The 24021-nt window shown below is 57.0% G+C and overlaps 2 protein-coding genes and 1 long non-coding RNA gene across 3 annotated transcripts; 1 reads left to right on the top strand and 2 right to left on the bottom strand.

Moving 5' to 3' along the window:
• Positions 1–5678: 5678 nt before the first annotated feature.
• Positions 5679–6171, bottom strand: LOC134162291 (uncharacterized). Its single transcript, XR_009964282.1, has 3 exons — positions 6101–6171; positions 5926–5962; positions 5679–5725 (listed from the first exon to the last, which is right to left on the bottom strand). It is a non-coding gene; the product is annotated as an uncharacterized LOC134162291 (long non-coding RNA).
• A 3377-nt stretch (positions 6172–9548) lies between these two features.
• ANAPC2 (anaphase promoting complex subunit 2) lies at positions 9549–20502 on the bottom strand. Its single transcript, XM_062616034.1, has 13 exons — positions 20376–20502; positions 19088–19710; positions 18444–18576; positions 15718–15892; positions 15458–15577; positions 14828–14945; positions 14565–14746; positions 14299–14440; positions 13491–13566; positions 12785–12988; positions 10957–11086; positions 10393–10628; positions 9549–10002 (listed from the first exon to the last, which is right to left on the bottom strand). Exons 1-13 carry the CDS (start codon positions 20457–20459, stop codon positions 9790–9792), a joined length of 2436 nt encoding a protein of 811 aa, XP_062472018.1. The 5' UTR covers positions 20460–20502; the 3' UTR covers positions 9549–9789.
• Positions 20458–22947, top strand: LOC134162346 (microtubule nucleation factor SSNA1-like). Its single transcript, XM_062616035.1, is given in 4 exon segments — positions 20458–20505; positions 20508–20574; positions 20688–20887; positions 22731–22947. Coding segments are annotated over 4 exon segments (438 nt in total). The 3' UTR covers positions 22854–22947.
• The last annotated feature ends 1074 nt before the right edge of the window (positions 22948–24021 follow it).

Genomic DNA, 24021 nt, shown 5'->3' with positions numbered 1-24021 from the left:
ACATCACGGTGGCATCGTGCGGGGAAACACCACTGGGGGCGGCTGCGGAGGGACCGGGATGGGGCAGTGGGATAGGGATGGAGCAGTGGGATAGGGATGGGGCAGTGGGATAGGGATGGGGCAGTGGGACAGGGATGGGGCAGTGGGATAGGGATGGGGAAGTGGGATAGGAATGGAGCAGTGGGATAGGGATGGAGCAGTGGGATAGGGATGGGGCAGTGGGACAGGGATGGAGCAGTTGGACAGGGATGGCGGCAGTGGGACAGGGATGGAGCAGTGGGATATGGATGGAGCAGTGGGATAGGGATGGAGCAGTGGGATAGGGATGGGGCAGTGGGATAGGGATGGGGCAGTGGGATATGGATGGGGCAGTGGGATAGGGATGGAGCAGTGGGATAGGGATGGAGCAGTGGGATAGGGATGGAGCAGTGGGATAGGGATGGGGCACTGGGATAGGGATGGAGCAGTGTGATATGGATGGGGCAGTGGGATATGGAGGGGGCAGTGGGATATGGATGGGGCAGTGGGATAGGGATGGGGCACTGGGATATGGAGGGGGGCAGTGGGATATGGATGGGGCAATGGGATAGGGATGGGGCAGTGGGATATGGATGGGGCAGTGGGATAGGGATGGGGCAGTGGGATATGGATGGGGCAGTGGGATAGGGATGGGGCAGTGGGATATGGATGGGGCAGTGGGATAGGGATGGGGCAGTGGGATATGGAGGGGGCAGTGGGATGAGCTCAGCACCCGCACAGCCTCCAGAGCCCCAAGGTCAAGGAAAACCTCCCACCCGTTGGGTGACATCATCCCAGAGCCCGTCACCAGTGAAGGCCAGAGCGATGATGCTATTGAGGTTATCGAAGCCGAACCCACAGCCCGGGGCCAAGGGGCCTTGCCAGGGGGAGCAGAAAGTGAAACTGGGAAAGAACAGTGAATCCATGTGACAGAGCCTGGGGGGCAAGCAGGCCCAGAGCAAGTGCTTTGTCTGTCGCTGGGCACTGCAGCAGCTCCTGCACCGCGGCCCTGCTGAGGCACAGGCACGTCCCTGCAGCACAGGACATGGGGCCAAGGGGGCCAGGCTGTGGGACCGCGTCAGGAGGATGCTGCGTGCACCCTGAGCCCTCCCCGTGCAGGAGCTCCCAGGGGAAAACCTCTTCATCCCTCGGCTGCACTGAGGGGCAGGAGGGGGAGGCACCGGGGGGGTTCTGAGCCCAGCTCATTGGGGCACATCCCCCCCCCCCCCAGCTCAGTGCTCCTCCAGCCCCAGTGAACCCCCCGGCACCCCCTGCCTCGCACCACCCGGCCCAGGCCCTGCCCTGAGGAACAAACCCGTTTGGCCGAGCCAGAGCAGCCTCCTGATGGGGTTCAACTTCCTGGTGCTGGGGAACCCCAGCCGGAACCTGCTCCCTGCCACAGCAGCTGCACAGGAGCAAACCCAGGAGCGGGGAAGGTCTGGGGTGCTCTGGAGCATCGCAGATCCCACCCGGGCTGCGATGCACACCAAGGTCCCCACATCCCCGTGGGGCCAGGATGCTCTGAGCAGGGCCCCCCCAAGCCTGGACCCGCAGAGTCTCTGCCGGGCACCGGACCTCGCTGGGGCTGAGGCTGCAGGGCTGCAGCCCTGGGGGATTCTGTGTCCGGAAGGAGCAGGAGCTCAGCTGGGGGGTGCCCGTCCATCGGCACGGAGCACCGGGTCCTGCTCTCAGGGTTGGGATGCGTGGGGCTGGACCCAAGCTGGAGGTCCTGCCCCAAGGAGCTTGCTCCTCCAGGGGCGGCCATGGCAAGAGATGGGCTCAGGCTAATTCCGAGTTTTGCAAGGGAGGAACCTCCCCGAGCACCGCTGAAACCGCTGGAAAACCCCAGCGATGCCCCAAGGACCCGAAAGGAAGCGGCTGGAGGGAAAGCGGCTCCCGGGCACCACCTGAGTGAGGGCTGTAAGTGGGGGCAGTGTGAGCCATCCCCAGCACCCCATGGGCAGCCCAGGGGGAACAGGGGCAGGAAGCCTCCAAAATGCATCAGGAAACTGAGGGAGGTGGAGGAAGGGCTCCGTGCGCGCCCTTTCTGGAGATGGGGGTTCCAAACTGCCCCAAGCTGCAGGCAGAGGGGCCGGGGGCCACGGCCGGAGGTCCTGGTTGTAGTGGGGACATGGGACCAACCTGCATGGGACAATGGCGCATGGGGATGGGGACTCATGCGGGGCAGCCTGACCCAGGGTGCCAAGCACGGCTGTGGGGTGCCCGTGCAGGTGATGGGGTGATGCATGCGGGGCGATGCAGGGCTGGCACTTGCAGCTGGGGATGGTGACCTGGTGCTGATGCCCATCAGCCTCCCAAAACCATCAGCTTGGTCTGGGGTGAGGCCAAAGAAGCCGGAGGCGCGCCTGGGAGAGCAGGAGGATGGGTCAGGGGCACCACTGGCAGCAAGAGGTGTCCCACATGGGGATGTCCCCCTGCTGTGGCCCATGGGGACAAGAGGCACAGGACCATGGAACCTGCTCATACTCCCGGCTGTGCTGCTGCTGCTGCCCCTGCCGCAGCCCTGGGCTCTGAGGACCTCTGGTACCCCAAAGTGGGGCAGCAAGCTGCCGTGCTGCTGTGTGCCATGGGGAGGGGATGTCAGGGGTAGGGGCACACATGTGGGCAGTGTGGCAAGGCAGTTGGGGGGCTGCATGGGGGGCAGTGCACCCTGGGGACCCCCACATGCAGTGCAGTAGGCTGTGTACATGGGGGGGGTGGTCTGATGAAGGAGGGGCACGCATGGGCATCAGAGCAGTGCAGTGGGGGAGTGGGGTGGGGGATACACACACCACGTAAGCAGGACAGCGGGGGGGGGGCATGCCTGTGCAGTGGGGCAGGTTACCTAGGCGGGGCTGTACGCATGCAGTGGGGCAGTGCAGGGGGGGGGGGCTCTACACATGCAGTGGGGCAGTGCAGTGGGGGGGGCTGTACGCATGCAGTGGGGCAGTGCAGTGGGTGGGGGCTGTATGCATGCAGTGGGGCAGTGCAGTGGGTGGGGGCTGTATGCATGCAGTGGGGCAGTGCAGGGGGGGGCTGTACACATGCAGTGGGGGGCAGTGCAGTGGGGGGGGCTCTACACATGCAGTGAGGCAGTGCAGTGGGGGGGGGCTCTACACATGCAGTGGGGCAGTGCAGTGGGGGGGGGCTGTACGCATGCAATGGAGTAGTGGGGGGGGCTGTACGCATGCAGTGGGGCAGTGCAGTGGGCGGGGGCTCTACACATGCAGTGGGGCAGTGCAGTGGGGGGGGCATGCATGCAGTGGGGCAGTGCAGTGGGGGGGCTGTACGCATGCAGTGGGGCAGTGCAGTGGGGGGGGGGGCTCTACACATGCAGTGGGGCAGTGCAGGAGGGGAGCTGTATGCATGCAGTGGGGCAGTGCAGTGTGGAGGGGCTCTGTGCATGCAGGGGGGGTGTCTGTTGCAGGAGGGGTGTGCACTGGGCCAGGCCTCTCTCCCCCCAGCCCCAGCCCCACTCACCGTGTCCCTCGATCCCCGGCCCCCCTCCGTGTCCCTGCGGGTGCCGGTGCCGGGACCCCCAAGCTGGGCCCCTGGTGGGGAGGAAGCGGCCGGGCTGGGCTGGGCCCTTCCTGCAGAGCCACAGATGCAAACCCTGCACAAACGTCCCCTCCATGGGGCACCCGCGGGGAAGGGTGGGAGATCCCCAGGGATGGGGGCACGGGGACCTCGGAGCCGAGGTGCTGGTACCAGCCCCTGACCAGCACCCCCCATCTGGGTACCCGCAGGTGATGGGCACCCCCTGGTCTGGTCCCCACCAGGAGGCATTGCTGCAGATGGGGGCACCACAGGGCCCATTGCTGCTGAGCACTGATTTACCAGGGCGATTTTAGGTCTTTCCTCCGGTTTTGCCTTGTTGCCAGAACACCCCCAGGGCTGTTAAGCTGCAGCCCAGACACGTGCAAGTGCCCCCGGCACTGTGCTGCCCCAGGAGCCACAGGAAGCTCAATGAACCCCCCCGAGGCCAGTGGGTCCCTTTTGGGGGGGTGCCCAGAACGGGTCCAGTGTGAGCCCCGTCAGCTCTGTGCTCCCATCCCCACAGCACCGGCCTTGCCCAGAGAAACTCTGCGAAAAGGAGGAAATCTGTTCAAAAAGAAGCAAAAAAAGCAGCTGAAAAGGTCACGGGCTTGGAGGTGCAGGAAAACGGGCGCAGGGATGAAATGTGCCCCATGGAGGCACAGCCGGGAGCACAGAAACTAAAAGTGAGAGGCTGCAAGTGGAGAAGGGGAAATGGTGCTGGGATGGGGACACGGAAGCCCCAAACAAGGAAGCATTAAAGTGTATAACGAAGTAACCCGCCCCATGGTGGGAGCAGCTTCCCCAGTGTGGGGCTGCGCGAGCATCACCTGCAGCATCCAGCCCTTTCCCAGACCCATAGCCCCTTACCCAAGCCCGGAGCTGCCCTTTTTGCCCTGTGAGCCCCCACCCCATCAGCAATGACTTGGGCTCTCGGGTGGGTTTTGTTTTCTGTCGCCCACCTTTGCGTCCGTGCGCCCTGAATCGCTGCTGCTCCTCGTTCCCATGGGGTCCCATCGCAGCATCAGCCCTCCTGCATCCTGAACCCGTGGCAAGAGGCAGGAGCAGCAGAACCCCGGCGTGCCGGCAGGAGCAGAGCAGGGGCTCCCGTTTCCTGGGGCACTGAGCCTGGCCTCACCGTTACCAAAAGTTTCCAGCCCTTGTGAGCAGCTTCCACAATAACCCAAACAGTTTACGCTGGGCCCGGGAGCCCGCATCCTGCTTGGGTCAGCGGGGCCCTTCTAAACAGTTTATGCATAGAGCAAGGGAACGGAGGGCGATCGCTCTTCCCAATGGAAAGCGAGGAATCTCATGGGATTTGTGGAGTTAAAGCTGTTCAGGGGTGCTGGTCCCGATGTCCGCTCCCGAAACCCAGCTGAAATCCACTGCTGCTTTCTGACGCAGCCGAGCTCCGTCCCCACCTTACCAAAAGGATTTAAACAGGGAGAAAAGGATTCTGGCAGCTTCAGCCCTTCACGTGCTGCAGTTGGCACTGGGAAGGCTCCTGGCTGTGCCACAACGAGCTGGGCAGGCTCAGTGCCACCGTGGATGCTGGGGCCAGCGACAGGAGAGGGCAGGGACCAGTGGCAGAGGGAAAAAAGTGAAAAATTGGGGGTAAAAACTGAAAACTTGGGAAAGAATTTGGAAAAGATGAAGTGCAGCGAGCGCCTGCAGCTGCTTCCTGCGGCCGGTGGGACAGGCACCTACAGCACCCTGAGAATGTCACCTACAGCGTCCTGAGAATGTCACCTACAGCACCCTGAGACTGTCACCTACAGCACCCTGAGACTGGCACCTACAGCACCCTGAGACTGTCACCTATAGCATCCTGAGACTGGCACCTACAGCACCCTGAGACTGTCACCTACAGCATCCTGAGACTGGCACCTACAGCATCCTGAGACTGGCACCTACAGCACCCTGAGACTGTCACCTACAGCACCCTGAGACTGTCACCTACAGCACCCTGAGACTGTCACCTACAGCATCCTGAGACTGTCACCTACAGCACCCTGAGACTGGCACCTACAGCACCCTGAGACTGGCACCTACAGCACCCTGAGACTGTCACCTACAGCACCCTGAGACTGGCACCTACAGCATCCTGAGACTGTCACCTACAGCACCCTGAGACTGTCACCTACAGCATCCTGAGACTGTCACCTACAGCACCCTGAGACTGGCACCTACAGCATCCTGAGACTGGCACCTACAGCACCCTGAGACTGTCACCTACAGCATCCTGAGACTGGCACCTACAGCGTCCTGAGACTGTCACCTACAGCACCCTGAGACTGGCACCTACAGCATCCTGTCACCTACAGCATCCTGAGACTGTCACCTACAGCACCCTGAGAATGTCACCTACAGCACCCTGAGACTGTCACCTACAGCATCCTGAGACTGTCACCTACAGCACCCTGAGACTGGCACCTACAGCACCCTGAGACTGGCACCTACAGCATCCTGAGACTGGCACCTACAGCACCCTGAGACTGTCACCTACAGCACCCTGAGACTGGCACCTACAGCACCCTGAGACTGGCACCTACAGATGTCCTGGGACAGTCCCTTACAGGGTCCTGCTGTAAATATCAACTCATTTCACAGGCAGTGACCATTCACTCTCTCCCGCGTGAATGAGCGTTCATAGAAGGCGTTTGTATCAGGCAGCAAGGGTGCCTGTAAAGTGCTGCAGAGGAGCCAAAGCCATTTCCAAGCCCCTAAGGAGTAAAGCAGTGGGATCGTACCTGCATTTTAAAGCTACGAATGCTTTTCGTTTCTTTCCTCTAAAAGCTGTTGGAACTACGTGGTCTTCAAGGTCCCTTCCAACTCAAACCATCCTATGATTTGCAAAGGCAAAGACATGGGACAGGGCTTTGCCTTGGCCAGCGTGTGCAGCTCCAGCCTGAAGCAGTGCGGCTGCACAGCCAACAGCGGAGGGAAGAGCCCAAAGCCCTTTCTTCCCACCCTGCAGCTCCCCCTGTTCAGGCTGGAAGCCGCATTTCCAGCTTGTTCCAATCAGTTTCCAGACTTTCACATTCCAGACAAGCCCCAGGGCTCATTAAAGCAGGAGTTTTCCTACTGTAACACTGTGGAACAAGCACTTCAACAGCTCAGCCGGTGGCTCTGGCTCGGCCGCACCGAGACCTCCTACGGGGAGAGAAGTGACTCTGGGTCCCCTCAGCAGCAGCAGAGCTCACCCTGCGCTCACGATGGACAAACTCATCCTATCCCAAGGCCCTTCCCATGGGGCAGCATCAGCGCAGCTGGGAACAGTCAGGAGAGGAAAGATGCTCGTCCTGGGCCCTTCCCTTCTCTGATCTCCATGGCAGGGCCACGGCTTTGGGCATGACGAAAGGGCTGGATGTGCCCCTCACCTCACTCTGAGGTGCTGCTGAGGATGGGTAATGGCCCTGCAGCACCCTGTTCTGGGGGTGACAAAGCAACGTGAGAGGAATACATCCACCTGTACCATACATACGTAAATAATATTGGCTAATCACAGGATCCCAGCCTGGTTTGTGTTAAAGGGACCTTAAAGCTCCTCCAGCTCCAGCCCCTGCCACGGGCAGGGACCCCTTCCACTAGAGCAGCTTGCTCCAAGCCCCTGTGTCCAACCTGCCCTTGAACACTGCCAGGGATGGGGCAGCCACAGCTTCTCTGGGCACCCTGTGCCAGCGCCTCAGCACCCTCCCAGGGAAGAGCTTCTGCCTAAGAGCTCATCTCAGTCTCCCCTCTGGCAGGTTAAAGCCATTCCCCTTGGCCTGTCCCTACAGGCCCTTGTCCCAAGCCCCTCTCCAGCTTTCCTGGAGCCCCTTCAGGCACTGGAGCTGCTCTGAGCTCTCCCCTTCAGGAGCTTTCTCCTCTCCAGAACACTTTTGCAGTCACAAGTGTTTGTGCCTGTGTGAGCAGAGCAGAACCATCAGGGCCCTGCAGTCCCCCCCCAGCCACATCCCTTGCCCCAGCAGCCAGCCCTGGCTCTGTCGGTGGCCGCCAGCAGCGCTGGCACGAAGCTGGTGGTTCCTTTGATCCCGATGGATCAAAGAGCTGTTTCCCCACCGCAGCGCGGCCGCAGCGTGCCCAGACACTCCATGGTCAGCCAAGGGAGGAGCAGGACGTGCCCTGTCACACCCCGGCTGCCCCTCGGCTCCCACCCTCCGGGTGCTTCCCTGTGCTCAGCTTCCCTTCCTGAAAAACACCCCAAAGCAGAGCACAGGGAGCTGGGAAAGGCAGCCCTGGGGCTCTGCCCCTGCAGCACGCGCAGGGAAGAGGTGTCCTGAGGGATGTGGGCACAGCCAGCCCATGTCCTGCTCCCGCTCGCCCTCATGGCCATGTGGGGTTTGGATGGAGCCCAGGCACTTGTGGGCTGCTTTGATTTATCCGGCGTGGGCAAGTGTCTGAGCTGAGCAAAGGCACAAGGAGCTGAGCAGCCTCTGAGGGAATGTGGAGACTCATGGGATATGGAGAGTGCTCCAGGAGGTGGTGTCTGCAAGGGAAAACCCACCAGGACCCGCTGCAGGAGCACCCAGTGGCAGCAGAGACCCGTGCCTGGGATTGAAGATCGACAGCATTCCATGTCTGGTGCCCTTGACACGTGGCTCCCAGGGATGTCCCCAGCCACATCCCATGCAGGGCACAGCAGTGACAAGGCCGTGTCCTGGCCCCTCTGCCCAGCCTCAAACAGCAGCAGCTCCAGCTGGCTGTCCTGCCAGGGGCTCATGGGGACGCTCAGTGTTTCCCTTCCCTGCCTGCTGCCATCTGGGCTCAGCCACTCTTTATCCTTCTTGGCTTTACCTGGAGCAATATCCTATAGGTTCACAGATGGGGATTTGTTATTGCCACAGCCTCTACAGCACAAGGGACATTCTAAGCATCACAGCAGAACACACCAAAGGGCTCCCAGTGCCACACCAGCACCAGCCAGGAGCGAAGTGCCACAGGGAAACAGGAACACGTGCTCCCACCTGCAAGGGAAAAACAGGAACATGCCCGAGGGGAAGACAAGCACCACACTCTGCTGCCTGCAGCTGCACAAAGTGTGAGCCTGGCGGCCCTTTAGGCACTGTCAACACAGGTTAAATGTTAAATAGGGTGATGTGCAGCCCTTGCTTTCCGTGTTGCAGGAGTCTCTGTGCCCCTGGAGGCACAGCCGTGAGGCAGTTGCTATCTCAGCTCCAGCTCCTGCCCACAGGCTGGGGTAGAAGATTCAGCAGAGGACAAAGACTCCCTGGGCTGTGGGAACAAATTTGCTTCACAGAAAGCAAGGTGTTAGTACACCCCCCCCCCCAGATTCCCCTGCACCCTATGATCCGTGTTCCTCCTGATGAGCCAAACTCACCGGACTGAGGAAGCCTGAATGCTGTGAAGGGGAGACAGAACGGACCCCCCCTGCTCGATACCCAGGTTGGGACACAATGTTTAACCAGGGGAGCTCAAGGATTCTCCCATCCAGCTGCCTCGTTGATCTCAGTGGTGCCAGAAACCCCAAAGCTCCACCAGATGATGGCTCAAGGGCAGCCCTGTGGTGCTGGGAGATGCGTATCCATGCCACGGTAAAGCAATCCTACCACTGCCTCAATAATCCACTTAATTATCCTCCCGGACCCAACTGCTTGCCCTGAGGAACTGCTACATCTCATTCATTTAAAGCATTGCTCATCCCACAGTGAAATTATTCCACCCAATTTAAGAGTTCCAAACAAGGAGAAGCAGGCCCTGGAGTTCCTCCCATGTAAGCCAAAGGAGACAGCATCAGCCCTTGCTCCTGTGCAGGGTCTCACCCATCACAGCTAGATGCAAGACGCTGCTTTAGCCACACAAAGAGACCCAGAGAGCAACTGGAGCCAAGAGCCCCCTCCAAAACCTCCTGGGGACAGATGAGACCCAGGGAAAGGGAGATGGTGCCTTCCAGACGGGGGATTTTCCTCCCTGCCCTTCCAGCATGGGAATGCTGATGCCAAGCGTGAAAAGAGGAGAGGAGAGCTGGTACCATCTGAAAAAGGAGACTGCTGGCTTTTATTAACCAGTGAAGTGGGCCCAGACACATAAGGGAGGAAAAGCAAAGCAGGGAGCAGCCCCAGACCCAGGAGTTGGGGTGTGCATGGCCCAGAGTGCTCCTGAGCTGTCTCCATGTGGAAAAGGACACCCATCCAGGGAAGAGGGCACAGAGAAAGTACCCAGAGCTGGGTGGCACCAGGAGGTGAGCACAGGCCCGGAGCAGGGACACTGGCCCCCTTAGTTGCAGTTCTTGGGCAGGCGATAGACACCTCCGGAGTAGATGAGCTGCTGGTCCCGGACCTTCTTCTGGAGGAAACCCTGGAGCTCTTGGATATCGATTTCTGTCACCACGGGGCCTGTCATCACAAACATCTTCAGCATGCTGTGAATCCTCTCCAAGGACAGGCTCTCCAGGTTGGTCAGCATGGCCTGGATGTACGTCCAGAACAGCTGCAGGGGACACACAGCAACAGTAAATCACACGGTCGTCTGTACCAGGAGGAAAGGGGTGCTTTAGCATCCTGCATCCCAAATGCAGAGCAGGGCTGGAGCTGGCAGCAAGTTCTGCTCTCAGCCATGAGCGTTTGGTCTTCAAACAGAACCGCATCAGGTGCTGGGACACACAGCAGGGCACTTTTCTGGAGGGAAGGCTGCAAACCAGCACATGCACCAACGAGCGTTAAGAGATACCCACTTCAAACACCCTCCAAAAACCTGGACTTGCCATGGAAACTGCAAATCCAAAATGCATCACCTTAATCAGATTCCCCAGTCCCAAAAGCAGGGGATGTTTGCATCATCCTGCTGCCTTTGCAGGCAGCCAAGACACACGGACAGTACCTGCAGCTCTTCCTCTTTCTGGTCAGCCTGCGAGGCCATGGCAGAGTCCCCCTCCTCGTCACTGTCTATCAAAACAACCTTCTCCACCTGGTCCTTCTGCTCCTCCTCAATCACAGTGAAGGTGCCCTGGGGCTCCTCTCGCAGGACACCCTGCTGCAGCCACAGCGTCATCTTGCGCTTCAGCGACGTCACGGGCACCTTGAGCACCTCACTCAGCTCCGTCAGTGTCCATGTACCTGCAGAGAGCACGGGTATCAGAGAAGAGAACAGGACACCTGCCCACCCCCAGCGTGCCAGGGCTTGGTAAGAGGATGGGGAAGGCTGGGGAGCCGCTGTCAGGAGCGAGCAGTGACTGCCTGAACACAGAGCGCTGAGCTGGGGCCCTGCTGGGTGCTGTCTCCTAGGAGAGCCGGAGACCTGGCTGAGCGCTGTGGCAGATGCAAGTCCATGAACCAGGCCTTGGTCCTGCTCTCAGAGCCTTCAGCTACCCCAGGACCACGGCCTTCCCCTCCACCCCTGGGAAGCTGACAGACACGGGGGTAACACCGAGCCGCTGCCACTCACTCTTGGTCTGGAAGTGCAGAATGATGGCAGCGTGCACAGGAGACACAGACAGCGAGAGGGTGCGATCCGCCAGCTCCACGTCCAAGCTCACCAGGCCCAGGTGGTACTTCCAGTTCAGGGTCCTCATGGCCTGGAAAAGGGGAAGCAGCCGCTCACAGCAGATCTTCCAGCAGGAACCACTCAGTGCTGCGTTACTGCAAATGCCCCTCTGCACGTCACACGCCTCTGCCAGGTACCAAAGCTGCTCCCCTCATGAGTCGCCCAGCACTGCCACCATCCCTCATGGGGAACATCCTCCTCAGCACCAGTTGTGGTTCAGCCCTTACCCAAGACCAGTGCCCCTCTCCTGCATAAACACCGGTTACTCAGCTTCCCGGTAGGGTAATGCGCAGGTTGAGGAAACACTGGAAGACCAATTGGGTTGCTCAGGACAAACTCCTACTGGAAAAGAAATATGCATCTGGGGCAGGATTTCCTCAGAAGAGAAGTAGTCTCTTCTGATACTGATGTGAGAAGAGCACTGTTTGCTTTAAGGCTGAGGATGCTCAAGGAGGCTGCTCCCTCCTTCATAGAATCATAGATTAGTTTGGGCTGGAAGGGAGCTCAAAGCTCATCCAGTCCCAAGCCCTGCCACGGGCAGGACACCTTCCACTAGAGCAGCTTGCTCCAAGCCCCTGTGTCCAACCTGGCCTTGAACACTGCCAGGAATGGGGCAGCCACATTCATACCCTCCTAACTAACTTTTCTGCAGGCACAGGCATCGGCTGGCTTCCCCATCTGGCATGGGAGAAGAGACAGGAGCTAGAGCTGGGAGCTTCCCAGCCTCATGGCACATATCACCTCGTGTATAGTAACAAGAAAGGATACAGAAAACCAAGCTGGAAGTGATCAGAGCACAAGTGGACAGTTAAAGAGGAACATCTGCATAAAGCACCAAACTGCGTTCAGGTTGGCTGCAAAGAACCACCTGCATGTGCACACAGACACGGTACCAGCCTAACTGCTAAATCTAAACCCTCCATGCTCCAGATGTGTGTTCTGCGCTCCAGATGTGTGTTCTGCACTCCAGACAAAGCCAAGACCACAACTCTGGAAATGACCTACATCTCTCTTTGATATCCAGACAGATGCTCCTGCTCCTGACCCACTCTATGTGCAATGCAAGACGCACCTCAGCCTTCTCTGTTTAACCACCGTGATCAAGCACCCAGAGAACACAAAAGAATATTGCACAGTTGCTTATATTTCCTCTGTGTGTCTCCATTCCACGCTGTTTATAAAGACATGGATCCTGTGTCTGAGCCACTGTCAAAAAAACTTGCACCTGAACTGTCTTAACGTGTTCAGGAACCCTCCAGAAATGGATGAAACAACCCAGGAGAAACCACAGGCACAAGAGGCAGCAGCACTCACCTAACTCCAGACTAAGGGACTCCTCAAATGAGAGCATGTTTCTTTTCGAGAGGATAAACAGGGGAGGAGAGTGCCAGAGTAGTGAAGAACAGAGGCCCAACAGGGACAGGAGGTCGCTTCTACTGCTACAGAAAGGCCAACAAGCTTAAGAACTTCCAGCTCAGAACCCATTTAACCAACAAACACAGTCACGTTGTAGAAAACTACCAAACTGCAGTCACCACAATGACCAGGCACCCCCCAGAGATCAACCCTTCCTTTGGCTCAGCTAAGCTAGTGCAGCCTCCAACACTGATTCAAAGCTGAAGAACTTTGGCGTTCCACTGTAACAGTGTGGGTTTACCAGCAGCTAAAGCCGAAGGGATGTTAAAGGGGACTTCTCAAGGCCCATGCTATCTAACAAAGTCTGCCTCACCTTTAATTTCTCATACTTCTTGGAATAGGCTTCCATGGCTTCCTTGACCTGCTCTGGAAGCTCCAGCTTCTCCTCTTTCAGTGGCGGCCAGAACTCACTGGACAGGATAACAGCCACGAGGCTGAAGGGTGGCCTCTCCTCCTCTGGGAGCTTCTCTTCCTCATCACGGATGTTGGCGTTAATGCGTCGGGAGTCTGCCATATCCTGGAAAAGGCAGAGGAAGCTCAGGCAGCCCCTTCTCCCCAAGTCAGTGTTAACCAACAGCAAACCTCACCAAGGTGACCAGCCTTGTCTCCAAATGATGATGGGGACATTAGAAAGGGTTGAGGGAGGGCCTGCAGCTCAACACTGGCCTGCACTGGAGTCCCTCAGACCTGTGTACTTCTCACAGTGCTCCAAGTGAATTAAACTCCAGAGTCCCAACCTTAGAGGAGCTGGAAGAGCTCACCTCTTGAATGCCAGGATACTGTACTGCAGGAAGGGCAGGAGAGACAACAGCACCAGAGCAACCATCCCCCAGGGTCAATAACACAACCGACAGGGCTTAAAAACCAGACTTGATTTGAATGCACTTCTGCCTGTCATGAAGCAGTGCCCTCACTGGGATTTTGGGAACCCAATTTTCCTAAAAGACCCTTTTTTGGGGTCCTTCTCTTCCCCAACAAGCTCAAAACGCCAGGATTTGAATTTCATTGATAAAAATTACTTTTAACATGACTTCACAATAGTGCATCTGAGCTTCCCCAAACCGCAGCTTCAGCAGCTCCACGTTGCGGATCTCCCTGGTAAGAGAAAGAGCAGATCAGACCCAGGTCCCTCAGCCAACGAGCCTGGCTTGGCCTCCACCCCTTCAACACAGCCCAGAGAGGCAGACCCTGGCACAGGGTGCTCCTCCTAGGACCCTGCAAAGCTCTTTATCTGAGAGGATGCCTCCCAGCATCTAAGTGAGGAGCAACCTCTGGGGGGCAGCAGCTTTTCTAAGACCTTCCCATCCCTTTCATTCAGATGAGCATCATGTGGAGCCAATCCCCTCAACACCACAGAGCAACCTCAGCGTTTGGTGAGCCACTTGCCCGAGTTTGCCCATCCCAGATACGGTTTGCAGTAGAAGCACTTCACAGACAGGAAAACCACTGAGCTGTTGAATCAAGAGACACAGCTGTGTTGCACCTGAGGTTTCCTGTTGCTTCATCTCTTTTGCTTGCTTGGACACTTTCTGCTGACCCTCAGCAGCCTGTGCAGGTTGTGAGGGCCACCAGAACATGTGAGATAGAGCTAAGAGGGTGTTGGTACCTCCAGTTTCCTATGTGGTGCCCTACTTGTGCAAGCCAAGGGCAGGACTGAGGAGGAAGCAGTCCGAGAAGAAGTGAGCACATGAAATTCCAGATGCAAACCCAAAGCTACAGAGAAAATGGCCAAAGACATTCCCGGTGTTCACAGAAGACAGTCTGAAGCACACCTTCATCAGGTGATTTCACCATGGAATGCCCTGGGCTTGGGCACTTGAACCTCACCTCTCAGCACTGTAGTTGAACTGATGCAGCAGCCGGTCGGCCAGGAGCGTGCGGTACTCATTGATGAACAGGTCTTTGCTGCCGTAGATGCTCACCAGGAGGCTGATGATGTCTGAGGAACGACGCTTGGAACTTGATTTTCCTGGTGAAATCCAGCACAGTGTCAGATCAATAGAGACTTGCCCCAGCTCAGCTAGAGAGCAGAAGCAAATGAGCTGCTCAAGTCTGCAGCGAACCTACTACAACTTCTGGTCTTGGCATCTAACCTGGATCTGCATCAACTGGGTCAGGAACCCAGTCCCCTGGTTCTGCAATGTCATCATCACTCTCCTGGCCATTCTCCAGGGTCACTGGGTCAGCTTTTGAGAGCTCATTTGCAAGATCACCAGAGCCCTCAGCATCCCCAGTGAGCCCAGCCACAATCTGCCGCACCGTGTCCTCCCGCGTCCTGCCAACAGCAACAAAACAGAGCAAGGGAAGGGAAGAGGAGGAAAAGGGGATGCCTAAGGCTGCCCCACAAGCCTCTTACCTCAGATACTTCCTGATGGGCTCACAGGCGACCTCCAGGATAACCATGGAGGGGTCAAGCTCCCGCAAGGCCTTGATGGCTGAGATATACAGAGTGATGATGTCGGATGTGTTGACTCCTACAGGAATGGGGCAGAGGGAGTCAGAGTCCCAGAACACAGACTAATGGCTTGGATGCAAGAAGCCTGGATGCTGCAAGCCCTTGGTTTGATCTATGGAGTCGGAGGCAAAGGGCTTGCTGCCCTACTGCCTCAGCCAAAGGGAGAGATTGGATCCATGTGTCTGAGAAAGCAGTTCCAACTGTGAGCACAGGCTCAGAGCGCACCAAAAACCAGCTGAGCCCTGACTGTGCACGAAGAGATCCAACCACACACAGCAAAGAAGCCTGTTTCCACCTGGACCAAAGCTAAACTTCCAGTGCAGCTCCTCACCATACTGTGAAAATGAGGCAAAAATGGGCTGGCTATAACCATCTACTGCTGTCCACGCTCAGCTGAACACAGAGAGCATGCGACATGCCCAGCCTCCTCAAACACAAGATCAGATGATGGCTCCCAGTAGACCCCCACTCATGCCCAGGTTCCTTACAACACAATGTGTGTTACGACACACATGGGGATGCAAAACCCACCTGGATGCAGAAGCCGCATTTCCAGAGCACTTTTCAGGGAGCTGAGCAGCTGCTGCCTCTGATTAGTCCTTTCCAGGCAGAACTTGAGGTCCTCCACTGCGGGCTTCGACTCTGGGAAATCTACAAACCAAGCAGTGCCTATGAACAGTGGCCATGCTCCTCTGGAAGGCTGGAGGAGGCAGCGTGGCACACCAGGGGACAGATCTATCATTCATCCCATCCAAGTCCAAGTGAATGAACACTGAGTGGGTCTCACCTACCTCGAATGATGCTGAAGAGCTCTTCAATGCGCATGCTGGCGTAGATGCGGTAGAAGAACCTCTGGACGTGGCACCGCCAGCGCTTCAGGGTGCTGCTGGCTTCTGAAGAGGAGTGAGCAGAGGGACCATCTTGCAGGAAAACCCTGCTGAGCCAGCCAATTACCTTCTCAATCCACTGCACAAGGACAGGGAGAGCACAGAGGCGGTGAACACCACAGCTGGATGCACAGCTGGATCCCACACTTAACCCTTCACCCCAAACCTACCACAGCAAGCGGAAATGGGCAGCTAGAAAAGGACAGCACCACCTCCAGCCACTCTCCAAATGCACCCTGGCCTGGGTTACAGCTGAGGATCATAGAATGGTTTGGGCTGGAAGGGACCTTAAAGCCCATCCAGCTCCAACCCCTGCCACGGGCAGGGACACCCTCCACTAGAGCAGCTTGCTCCAAGCCCCATCCAACCTGGCCTTGACTGTGAACTTTAACTAAAGATACAGGATATACACTATGCAGATGTGTCTGAGAAGATAAGGGGTGACTGAGGACTGTGCATGGGTGCTGGGCTCCAGAAAGGAGCACCATCCTCAACCTAAAATCTCTACAATTCCTGAAATCAATGAAGAGCAAGCAAGCCATGCCAGGGGCTCAGACAACCACCCAAACTCAGGCACTTGAAACCAAGACCTCAAATACCGGCCTACTCACTGAATGACAAAATGAAAACCTGAAAAGGGAGCATCAGAAGGTTCAGGTTTTGATATGAGATTGAGTTTTCTTACAGAGAAATGTGTAATTGGCAAATTGCAATGTGTGGATGTTCAAGAGAAGTGTTCGGGGCAGTGTTCATTCTCCCTTTAAGGTGACAAATTGTGGCACTTCTTACGATAGTACCTGAGGATTAATAGTTACTGGATATTGAATGGGTTTTGTTAGATTTCCACAGCCTGCAACACAAATGCTGTCAAGGTCTGGTTCTGGTCAGTTTTAATCACCTACTCACCTGAGGAAACAATGAAATGCACAAGTTCTGCCAATGCCAGGGCAGGATGAAAGCAGGGACTACAGAAGACCTGGGCACTGAGCTGGGCAAAAGTGAGGCAGAGGATAAGGAATGTTCCTAAAGGCTGAAGGGAAGGGCTGTAACTGATGCCACACAACTCAGTTTTAAGGAATATAATTATCAAACCAACCCACTTGTCCCCATGAGTTTCTCTCTGAGTGCTCCAGTTACAACCCAGTTATGAGCTGACACCCCAGAGCTGCTGCTGCTGTGTCTGACACAGGTTTGCTCTCAGCACCTGGACTTTCGGCAGGCTGCCTCTCAGACTCTTTTTTCTCCTGTTTTACCTTTCTCTTGCCAGGCTTCTTTTCTTCCTTAAAATCATCTCTTCCTAACTCTGACAGGCTCCAACACTTGGGGTCAAACACACCGGCCCTTCTGAGGAGGTGGGAACAAAGGGACCTTGCAAGGTCTGGCAAGTGGAATGCAGCTGCCTTTTCTCTTAAACAAGCTCCAGGTCAAACAAAAGCTTTTCACACCAGCTCCAACAAAAGAAGTGTTGCAGGGCAACTAAAGGGAAGTAAACATAAAGTGACTGCTGATGCTTGCAGGCAACAAAAGAGGCTGGCATGGGAAACAGCAAGGAGACCAGGAAAGCAGACAGCGGTTGGATTTGCACAGCAAACTGACTTCATGGGTTGCTCTTTGACACAGGCAAAGGAACAAGGAGCACAGGGCTAGCCTGCAGAGCCATGGCTGTATCCTGGAAAAGCCATAACCTGGAGAAGGGTCTGACTTTAAGGCCACACTGGGTAAAGAGCCCAACACAAACTCGGTTCGAGGCAGCAGCAAAATGACTGGGCTGTTGCAAGAAGGAATTTAGTTCTGTGCAGTCCAATGATGAGATCTATCACAGAATCCCAGCCTGGTTTGTGTCGGAAGGGACCTTAAAGGTCATCCAGTTCCAACCCCTGCCATGGGCAGGGACACCTTCCCCTAAAGCAGCTTGCTCCAAGCCCCTGTGTCCAACCTGGCCTTGAACACTGCCAGGGATGGGGCAGCCACAGCTTCTCTGGGCACCCTGTGCCAGCGCCTCAGCACCCTCACAGGGAAGAGCTTCTGCCTTAGATCTAACCTGAACTTTCCCCTGTTTCAGTTTGAACCCATCAACCCCTGTCCTATCACTGCAGTCCCTGATGAAGAGTCCCTCTCCAGCATCCTTGTAGCCCCCTCAGACACTGGAAGCTGCTCTGAGGTCTCCACGCAGCTTCTCTTCTCCAGGCTGAACAGCCCCAATGTTCTCAGCCTGCCTTTGTATGGGAGGCTCTCCAGCACCCACCCTTGCTTCCTGTTTTAATGGGGTGCTGAAAAATGGGAAAGATGCCAGAAAACAGCCACACAAATGATGATGGCCCTGCTGATGCAGAGGGAGCGTCCTCTGCGGGCGAGGCGCACTACATGTTCTTGTTGATAAAACAGAACCACTGCAACTCCCTCATTACTAGGGACATCAGCAGGTGAAATACAAAGGTCCTCTGCACACAGGGCAGAGCAAACCTCCCCCTCAAACATAAATCAAACCAGGGAGCTTTAACCACGTCTCTGCTGGGGCGGTGGAGTCACAGCCCTGGACCAGAGGTTTTCAGGTTGAATTTGCTCTAGCCTGAGCTGCACCAGGAGCAGCTGCACATCTCCACAGGCAGGGCCCCCGCTGCCCTCCTTACCTCCTGGAACTCGTTGAGGAAGGAGTGCTCGTATTCCCCCCTGCACCGCTGCTCCATCCTCTCCTCTATCATCCTGTGCAGGATGGTGGTGACGGCGTCGGCGCTCACTCTCTCCAGCAGGTTCAGCCGGCGGCTGCAGAGACCAACAGCGACTGAGCTCAGAGCGAGGGAAGCAAAGGTACGAGCAAACAGAGACACTCTGACTTCCTGAAGGCACCTTCCTCCCTGCTGCTCCACTGCTGCAGGCCCAGGCCTTAGTTCAAATGCTCCGATAGCCCACATAGAGGCACAGGTATATAACACATGACACCACCAACACCCCATCCTCCTTAGAAACATTATTTTCTGGCCATCAAAAGCTTTCTCATTCAGAAGGGTTTGCCTCCTTGCAGACAGAAGGCCTCAGAGCAAGAAGATACTCTCATATCCAAGGAGAGGAACCTTCTGCCTGAAGATCTGCTCTACTTCAACCATCAGTTGGCAACCAGCCACAGAACCCGTGTCAAGTTCCCTACCCAGTGCCACAAACCAGCCTGACTTCCCACCTAACTCCTGTATTCAGACATCAAGACCTGCTGCTGCTCCCCACCCAGACCATCTGCTTGCTCCAAGGGACAGCCACCACCACCCCACAACGTACGTACAGGATGTCATTGAGCTGCTGAAACTGCTCCATGGCTTTGGGGCACCAGCACTGCTCTCTCCTGCTGCTGCAGCCCGCACACAGCACGCTCTCTCCTCCGCCCTCCTCCGTATCACTCTCCTGCTCGGTCTCACTCATGCTGCTCTCACACTCATTGCTTCCATCTTCTCCTTTCTTCCACTGCCGCATGTATATCCTGAACGTACGGCTGTAGAACTGCTGGATCATCTCCTGGAAGGATTTGGTAGTGGAGAAGAAAAGGATAGCTTTGAACATGGTGTAGACCTTCTCTTGCAGCATCTGAGCGCCTGTCCCCAGGAGCAGGCCTGCCTTGGTCCATCTCTCCAGGAGTTCCAGGCTGTTCAGGTAGGGGTCCAGGCGGCACTTGAGGAGACAGAACGCATCCAGGAGGAGTGAGGAGCACTGGGGCTCCTCGGCTGTGTTTTCATACTGGCTGATGCAGTTCCAGAACTCAGGAGCTATATTTGCCTGGAGGTCTGTCTGCAGCACCTCGATGAACCACTCCTCCACGACCGAGTGCAGGTCGTAACATCGCAGCACGTCCAGGGCTGCCCGCAGGTCAGCATCCTTCAGCGGCCCCACAGCACTGGACCTCGGTGCGGCCTGGAAAGAGGAGGGGATGACAAGTCAAGTCACAGACTTCTCTAGGAGGTGGCGGAAGAGACCCTCAGCATAAAGAGCAGGGACCAAATGCACATGGGCTCTGCTGCCAAACAGCATCAAGTGGATGCTGTTCATCCATGGAGACCTGATGCGGATCCAGCTCCAACCCCTGCCACAGGCAGGGACACCTTCCACTAGAGCAGCTTGCTCCAAGCCCCTGTGTCCAACCTGCCCTTGAGCACTGCCAGGGATGGGGCATCCTCGTCCACTGCCGCCCCCGCCGGCGGCTCCCGCAGCACACGTGCCGGTGGGGGAGCCACGGCTCAGCCTCGGGGCCCCAGAACCCAAACCCTCCCCGCGGAGCCGCAGCACGGAGCCGTGCAGGGCAGGGCTGGACCCGCGGGCCCCCCTGGCAGCCCCGCACACACACACACAGCCGCCGCACCCCGCTCCCCTCGTTCCACGCCGCCGGTTCCAGACGTGTCCGTCCCCCCCCCCCCAGCCCCGGCACCGAGAACCGGACCCAGACGCGGAAGGGACCGGACCAGGATGGGGCCGCCCCGGGGCCTGCGGTGACGTCCGGACCCTCCGCGGCCCTGAGGCCCGTGAGGGGAGCGGGGACCAGCGCGTTTCCCCCCCCCACCCCTCCCGGCCCGGCCCCTCACCAGCCCCAGGGCCGCGGGCGGCACCAGCGCCGTGCTCAGCGCGTTCCAGGCGGCCGAGAGCCCAGCGCCCGCCGGCGGCTCCATGCGGGCCGCGCCGCAGGAAGGGGCGGAGCGCGGCGGGGCGTTGGGCAGGGCCGCGCCGCGGAGATGAGCGGGGCGGGGGCCGCGCTGCGCGGGTACGGAGCGGAGCTGCGGGACGGTGAGCGGGGCCGGCGGCTGCGGGGCCCGGGGGCTGCGGGGCCCGGGGGGCTGCGGGGCCCGGGGGCTGAGGGGCCCGGGCCGCGGCCGGCGCTGACGGTCGGTGCCGCGCAGGGCTGGCGGAGCTGCGCGCCCGGCGGGACGAGCTCAGCGGGCGGATCCGGGAGCGGGAGGCGGAGCGGAGCCGGCTGCAGCGCCGCATCTGGGCGCTCACCGAGCGGCTGGCGGGCACCAGCGAGAGCCTGGCCCGGGACCTGGCAGCCCGCGCGGAGCTGGACCGGACCATAGCCGAGACAGAGGTGGCCTGCGGCCAGGTACCCCCGAGCGGCACCCGCTGACCGCATCCCCGGCCCCGGACCGAGCTCCTGGCACACGCAGCACACCCATGGAGGAGGTCGGGGTTTGGTTTGGTTTGGTGCATTTGGGCCTGGATAAAGCACACTGATACAAGACATCGGTGGTCCTCACGTGTAGCCCAGTAAAGGCCATGTCACAAAGCATCACCTGCGGGGAAATGGAGCAGCTCTGCTCTGGAGCCAGGCTGGGAGAGCTGGGCTGGGTCAGCCTGGAGAAGGCTCCTGAAGGGGAGACCTGAGAGCAGCTCCAGTGCCTGAAGGGGCTGCAGGAAAGCTGGAGAGGGGCTTGGGACAAGGGATGTAGGGACAGGCCAAGGGGAATGGCTTTAACCTGCCAGAGGGGAGACTGGGATGAGCTCTTAGGCAGAAGCTCTTCCCTGTGAGGGTGCTGAGGCGCTGGCACAGGGTGCCCAGAGAGAAAGGAGGAAACCAGAGCTGAGACATTGACCCAGACCACACATTCACACAGGTAACAACACACTGCAGTGACAGAGCTTCTGACCGCTCTGCTTTCCCAGCTTGTAATGTCATTTATTCCATCTCTAAGGGAACGGTATCATTAAAAGAGCAGAGCTGTTGGCCCAGTACAGGGGTAGGAAGGGGACAAACCCCACAGGGGTGTTACCATTATTTTGCTTCCTCAACCCATTCACCTTTCCTATAGCAGTAAACTGCCAGGCAGGGATGCTTGATCCTGCGCATAGGGTAACACCTGAACCAGGAGCTGTTTGGTTCAAAAGCACCGTTCCCCTGTCAGCTCCTGCTGAAATCCCCCTTTTCTCATTTGTTGAATGGGATCAAGTGCTCTCTGTCACATCCTCATCTCCCAAAGGCAGTACCTTCCCGTGACAGTCATTTCTCAGGGGAGGCCCGAGCTGTTTTCCCAGCCTGCTTCAGGACCTGATGGTTTGGGGTGACGGGGGAACCCACATAAAAACTGGACAGCTTAAAACTCGTGTTGTGAAGCTACAGCGGCAAACAGCAGCTTCTAAAAGAAACCTTACCCCAGGTACAGGTCACAACAGCCCGCAAATGAACCCATGTTTACTGGAACTTGCCCTCCCCAGCCCCTGCGAGGCACAGCACTCACTCCACCTTCATCCAGGGACAAGATGGCAACGTCCCAACACATCCTCTCAGTGTCTCATCCTGCAGGCACTTACCTTCAGCTCTCTGACCACACAGTGATTTCCACAGGCTCATAGGAACGCAGATGATCTTTGGGACTGCACCCTCATATCACACTTCATTACAATTGTCCTCTGTTTAAAATGGTGACATGGACAGGCAGCAAGATCTAAACCTGTTGCAGCCTCACTTCCTCGAGGATAATGAGTGGGAGTGTTGGGTTACATACAATGTAAGCTAAAAATAGGAGAAAACGAATAAAGGGGAAGATTTAATCTGACTTAAGGCCATTGTGGACTTAGTCTTGAAGCAAGAAACCTAGAGTGCAGTTTTAACAGTGGAAGATGCCTGAAACCAGCTCAGCTGACCACTCTTTGATACTGCTCTGAAAAGGCCAGGTAGCAACAGCTCCCTTTGAAACAAACCAACTCCCCCAAACCCAACCCAAAGTTCACCCCACGTCCTGCTCCAGAAGTTCTCTGCCTCCTGCTCCAAGACATAAATGGCCCAAGGTGTTTTGTAGTCAGAGGTATTCCAGCAGGCAGACAGGATGATACATTACTGAGACGCAGACACTGTGAGGATCCCTCCTGCTGCAGGATCAGCTGAATTCCAGGAGAACTCCCAAACAGTTTATGTAAAAATAAGCTGTGTTTATTTCTTGCTTTCCCAGATCCTGGAGAGTTCTCAGGCATTGCTGGATACCCTGGAGGAAGGACCTGGGAATGCTGGTAAAGGCAGTGAGCAGCAAAGCACTTCAAAAGAAAAACAAGCACATGAACAAAAGCGTTCCTAAACTCGTCCTTCAGCCCGGACAGCCCTGCTGGTCTGGGACAGCTCGTGCTCTGGTGCAAGGGTGCCACGTGTAATAAAGGTCCTTGTCCTGACGATTTCCCTTTCGGATGCACTGTGGTGTTAGAGCTATGAAGTTAATCCTCAAGTGCTAGAGATCAGGGTGGGCATCTGCAACAAAATACCCTTTCTTTTGAGCACAGTAATGAAGCACAGCCCAGGAGGTGAGCTGGCAGCTGCTGCCCTCCAGACAGCACTCACCTTGCTCTGCCAAAAGCAAGCAGAGTTCCTCTGGTAGTGAGAGGGAAGTGCAGAGGCAGCACTCACCGAGGTGCAAATCACAGCTACAAGGTAGAGCCCCACATGCTCCTCTCAAGAAGCACACTGCACTCCCGTACTCCACTGAGCCTGTGCTAGCCAGAGGAGTTTCAGGCGCTGAGAACAGCACAGGGTGCCCAGAGAAGCTGTGGCTGCCCCATCCCTGGCAGTGTTCAAGGCCAGGTTGGACACAGAGGCTTGGAGCAAGCTGCTCTAGTGGAAGGTGTCCCTGGCCGTGGCAGGGGTTGGAGCTGGAGGAGCTTTAACCCAAACCAGGCTGAGATTTGATGTCAATGGGATTAGCTGCAGGATATTGTTGGCTTTAGCATTCCCCATTGATCCAGAGCAGAACAGTCAGGACCAGTTCAGACACCTTGTCCCTAACTTTAATTGCTTTAGCCCCTGCAGTTGCAGATCTAGAAACAGAGCTGCCTTACACTGGCCTCAGCTTTTCTGCAGTGCAAGATGCTCACGGGGTCCTTTTCTCCTAGAGAAGCTGTGCATGAGCTTTTCTTCAGACATAGCCCCCATCTCCTTTGGCTGCACGCACAGCTACTGACCATGGGCACTGCTCAGTGTTTAACTGCATATCTGGTAACTTACTCATCCCTTAAGCCTCCAGCAGTCACTAGAGATCCTGGATTTCCTCATTCTACCCCAGTCTCAGAATCTTGTCCTGAAGTATTTCATTAATGGGAGAAGCTTTTAGCCCACAGGATCCACTGCTGTTTACACGGTACTTGTGCCCCATCGCCTTAGAAGTGCAACATCCTGACATATCATTCAGCAGCACAGCCTTCCACCTGCTACAATGTACACCAAACCAAGTGTAAGGTATGCAGAGCATTTTCAGT

Source organism: Pezoporus occidentalis, unplaced genomic scaffold (genome assembly GCF_034315485.1).
Source record: "Pezoporus occidentalis ecotype Australia unplaced genomic scaffold, CSIRO_AGI_Poc_V1 ctg187, whole genome shotgun sequence".
NCBI classification, from domain to species: Eukaryota; Metazoa; Chordata; class Aves; order Psittaciformes; family Psittacidae; genus Pezoporus; species Pezoporus occidentalis.
This window is presented reverse-complemented; position numbering and strand designations above follow the sequence as displayed.